At 42.4% G+C, this 5,000-nt stretch overlaps 2 protein-coding genes across 2 annotated transcripts in view; both read right to left on the bottom strand.

The window, feature by feature from the left end:
• Positions 1-1,931, bottom strand: part of LOC125284316 (presequence protease, mitochondrial-like) — a 27,033-nt gene extending 25,102 nt beyond the window's left edge. The window contains 1 exon segment of the mRNA XM_048228224.1: positions 1,786-1,931. Within this exon segment, the coding sequence (XP_048084181.1) occupies positions 1,786-1,915 (130 nt within the window). The 5' untranslated portion in view covers positions 1,916-1,931.
• A 96-nt stretch (positions 1,932-2,027) lies between these two features.
• Positions 2,028-4,211, bottom strand: LOC125284315 (presequence protease, mitochondrial-like). Its single transcript, XM_048228223.1, has 4 exons — positions 3,895-4,211; positions 3,405-3,507; positions 2,972-3,079; positions 2,028-2,039 (listed from the first exon to the last, which is right to left on the bottom strand). Exons 1-4 carry the CDS (start codon positions 3,939-3,941, stop codon positions 2,028-2,030), a joined length of 270 nt encoding a protein of 89 aa, XP_048084180.1. The 5' UTR covers positions 3,942-4,211.
• Between the last annotated feature and the right edge of the window lie 789 nt (positions 4,212-5,000).

The following is a 5,000-nucleotide window of genomic DNA, read 5'->3' as shown; positions in this document are numbered from 1 at the left end:
GTTTTAAATGTCAGGGCCCTCGAAGTCTACCAATGAAGTGTGGAGATACATTGAGCCCCGTAAATGGTGTAAAACAGTGATTTATTTGCATGGCTAGCCCGATACAGAAGCACCACCATTGAAAAAAAGCTGTTGGTGGCATCGGCTAACTAGCCAGATTTTGGAGTGCAGGGGACAAGCCGAGATGGGCTATGAGACATACGCTCACACTCGGTATCATGTTTCAATACACTTTAGGTCAATCTCACACCGGAATTCTCCTTTAATGCCTTAATTAAACAATTTTTTTTTTTTTTTTTTATGTATCATGTATCGTAAATAAATAAATGTTGTTATATAAATAAATGTCTTAACTTTTGCACAGCACTGTATATTCTAAATAGTAATAGTTTAGTTCACTGCATAGTTGTACAGTGGCTAATACTAATGATGTAAATGAAAAAGGTGAAATGAATAACCGTCCGTACACCAACAGAGTTTTCTGTGAATATCTTGAGAACCATAGAGCCTAGGATGACCAATTTTTTGTGTATGTTTGCCTCCAGGGGTCATGTTAACCCATTCCATATGTACATACAGTATGTGCATAAACAGATATTCACACACACACATACATTCACAGTAATCATACGTATGACACATACACACACAGTAGACATATGTATGCATGCATGCACATGCACACACACAGGCACACCCACAAGCACATGCACGCACACACACACACACACACACACACACACACACACACACACAAACATGTACATGTACACACATGCACACAATTCAAGAATTTCTCAGAATTATGAATAGGCAAGATGGGGGTGCGGTTGTATAAAATGTATTTTACATGTGAAATCTATGAACTAATCATGTTTTGGTTTGTACTTGGATAAGAAACCTCCTTGGAAGAGTAGGTTCCTGCTGGAAGTGGTGTTGGTGGCTGGCCAGTAGATAAGCACTCTTCCCTGTGGCCAAAAGCCACCAAACAAATATCAATCCCAATGTCTTATTGCAGTGACAGGGACACTGTACTGCAGATGTTTTCCTTTGCATGAATGTTAAATTGAGGTCCTGACTCACCATGGTTGTTAAAGATCCCATGCCACTTATCGCCAAGAGTAGGTGGTTCCCTGATTTGCTTTATTTATGTACACATACATAAAGACACACACACATAAAAACACACACACACACACAAAGACACGTAAACACACACACACACACACACACACACACTACACATACACACACACATACATGCACACACACGACATGCACAAACACGCACACACACAAACACAATACATGCACCCATACACACACACACAAAAAACACACACAACACATATACACAAAAACAACCACACACTCTGCACACACTCAATTATAAACACACAAAGTAGGTACAAAGTAGGACTGGGCGGCAGTCATATTCTGTACCGCTCTGCGGTACATCTAGTTTGTAACTCAATCTGTCCATTTATTTCACAAAATCCACCAGAAGTCACCATTTAAGGAGTAATTTTTTCTTTTTTTTTTGGGGGGGGGGCTTCTTACGATCAACAGCACCGCTGCTGGAAAAATTTCTAGGGGAAACACTGGAATCATGGGGATTGTTGGAGCACACACACATCTTCATCTTCTTGAGTCACACACACACACACACACACACACACACACACACACACTCTGTCTCTCTCTCCCTCTAACACGTGCACACACAGACACACACAGACACACACAGACACACAGGCACACACAGACACACACACACACACACACCTGTAAAGGCGTTCATGAATGTGGAGAGTGATCTGTTGAGCATCTTGAAGAACGGATCTCGACAGGGGAACCGCTCTGAGCCGCAGAGAACCGTGTGCTCCAGAATGTGCGGAACCCCCGTGCTGTCCATAGGGCGTCGTCCGGAACTGGACACTAAACACACACACACACACACACACAGACGCGCGCACACACACACAGGTAAATATCGTAGCAAATGACAGCTTTAAAAAACTTTCATTTCACTCGTCTTGCTGGAGTTAACGCACCATGTGGAGTGTTGCGCAAATGAATGAATTAGGGAGTTGATCTGCATCTCCATTAACTAATGAATTAGGGAGTTGATCTGCATCTCCATTAACTAATGAATGAATTAGGGAGTTGATCTGCATCTCCATTAACTAATGAATTAGGGAGTTGATTTGCATCTCCATTAACTAATGAATTAGGGAGTTGATCTGCATCTCCATTAACTAATGAATTAGGGAGTTGATCTGCATCTCCATTAACTAATGAATTAGGGAGTTGATCTGCATCTCTGTTAACTAATGAATTAGGGAGTTGATTTGCATCTCCATTAACTAATGAATGAATTAGGGAGTTGATCTGCATCTCCATTAACTAATGAATTAGGGAGTTGATCTGCATCTCCATTAACTAATGAATTAGGGAGTTGATCTGCATCTCCATTAACTAATGAATTAGGGAGTTGATCTGCATCTCCATTAACTAATGAATTAGGGAGTTGATTTGCATCTCAGTTAACTAATGAATTAGGGAGTTGATCTGCATCTCTGTTAACTAATGAATGAATTAGGGAGGTGATCGGCATCTCCATTAACTAAAAGCTTTTTTAGCTTTTCTAACATCTCCATTGTTAACAATGAAATATGACTCAGGGCAGTGCAGGGTAGTGTCAAGCAGTGAAGTGATGACCTTATGCAGGAAGTCAATGTTCACATCACCTCAGTCAGACAGAAGACGGGTCCTGCTTGCTCTGTCTATAGTACTTCTGTCCCTCCCAAACTGGGTTAAAATGGTTTATTTAACAGCCAGAGTTTCTACATGTTCCCCCGATCCCCTGAGATATCCCATAATACTACCAACGTCCCTGCCACCGGTCCATCAGAAATAGGACAACTGTTGTCCGATCCATGTAATGAAAAACACACACACACACACACACCCTGAAGAGGTTGTTCTTGTCGTCGCGGGCCGCATGAAGATACTGGGCTCCAGTGGAATCATGGGTGAGTTTCACTGCAGTTAGGAACAGATCTGGAACGGCAGTCACCTGAGCGCACACACACACACACACACAGGTAGACAGAATGCCGCGGGTAAATCAGGAGTTTGGGTGATAGGAGACAGTGGCGGCACTGATGGGTCAGATCATGCAGGCAAGGGTGTGTATGTATGTATGTATGTGTGTGTGTGTGTGTGTGTGTGGGGGACAGAGGGGGAGAGAGAGAGAGAGTATGTGTGAGTGTGTGTGTGTGTGAGACAGAGTGTGTGTGTTTGTGTGTGTGTGTGTGTGAGAGAGAGAGAGAATGTGTGTGTGTGTGTATGTGTGTGTGCAAGAAGGAGAGCGAGTGTGAGTGTGTGTGTGAGTTTGTTACCTCAGTGATGGTGAAGCCGTGGATCCTCTGGCCCACCGCATACTGAAGCGCTCTCTCAGGAGCGGAGATGCTCTGATGGCGCCTGGGACAGCGACCCAGGACACTGCACACGCACACACACGCACACACACACACACACACACACACACACACACACACACACAAACAAACACAAACACGAGGGAAAGATTAGTTGTCCAACATCACCTCATCCGCTTTCCAGCAATTGCGTCAGATGACGCGTGCACCTTTAGGCCCGTTTTCACCATAGACTGTTTAAAATTGGTTCACACACAATCAACTAACATCAAAGCAACAACACATGACATGACAGAGAAAAAGACTCAAGCCACCAAAGTCCAAGTCCGTAGGTCGTGGTCGATTACGGCAGACGGTAAAAAGAAATAATTATATGACAGATGTGCTGGAGCAGCGGCGGATGAAGTAACCTGAAGCTTTATGTTTTAAAACGGGACTGTTGTTCACTAACCTGAGAGTCCTGAGTCTCCTGTAAATTGTTGTGGCTCGCCGTAACATATTAACAGTTATGAGTGCGGCGACCGATTCTTTGAATGAACCGCGTAACCGTAGCGAAGGTCATGTAATGGTCATTAAAGTACTACACCATAAACGGCGTCTATAGCAAACTCATTTAGGCACTCATTGTAAACTACTCCTGTCGCTCATGCCGTTTACTGTCAGTCGGGGCAGCGTGCTGTAATCGCGGATACGCTCCATCTGCGGGTATTCACTAATCAACCAAACATCTATGACCACCTCTGCAGCCAACATACTGCGTGTTCCTGGTGTGCAGATGATGTAGCGATCTGGTGCCTCAAACGGAGCGACCAGTTATTACAAGGACACAGAGTGCATACTAAAGACGCTTGCTTTCTATTGGTTGGGTTGCCGAGTAAAGATCGCTGTGGTTGGCTGAGCGGTCGGATTGACCTGAACATTATAAAACCGTGACTGGACCGTCTGATGCAATTCTGTCAACATCCAACAGAAGGGGCTGTTTGGCAAGAATTCAGGTGGTCATCCGCAAAGTCGTCTCCTGAAGCTAATTGTAATAGCCTATTTGTATAATAGAACTAATGTATGTATACAAAAACTAATGAAAAAGAGGGAGGTATAAATATTTAAAGCAATATTTCAGTGCAAACACTTATCATTCGGGGACATCACATCATTTGAGTGCCTTTGTGCCACTGCTGGGAGATTCTCATGAAGCTGTAGTAAACATGTCCGGGTCCTATTTTCCAAAAACAATATTTTATTAATAGTAACTATGAGATTTTCTACAAAGACATTAAAGAACACTATAGGGACAGATGTTTTTTATTAGCATTTTAACACAATTTCATAGCATTTTAACAAAAAAATCACAGTGAATTCTCACTACCGAAATGTGTCCGGATCCATTGTTCTATTTTTGTTTTATTTTCATGAAAAGTCCTTTTTACATAAATTGAAGAAGATTGTGCACAGTTGTATAAAAATGTCTATATTTATGGTTAACATTGATATTTATGGTATTTTGCAAAAGGAAATATTAAATTTATTGTAAAACTATTGTGTGTATGTGTTAGAATA

This window comes from Alosa alosa, chromosome 19, assembly GCF_017589495.1.
Source record: "Alosa alosa isolate M-15738 ecotype Scorff River chromosome 19, AALO_Geno_1.1, whole genome shotgun sequence".
Lineage (NCBI taxonomy): Eukaryota > Metazoa > Chordata > Actinopteri > Clupeiformes > Clupeidae > Alosa > Alosa alosa.
Note: the sequence above shows the minus strand (reverse complement) of the source record. Positions and strands in the feature narration are given on the sequence as shown.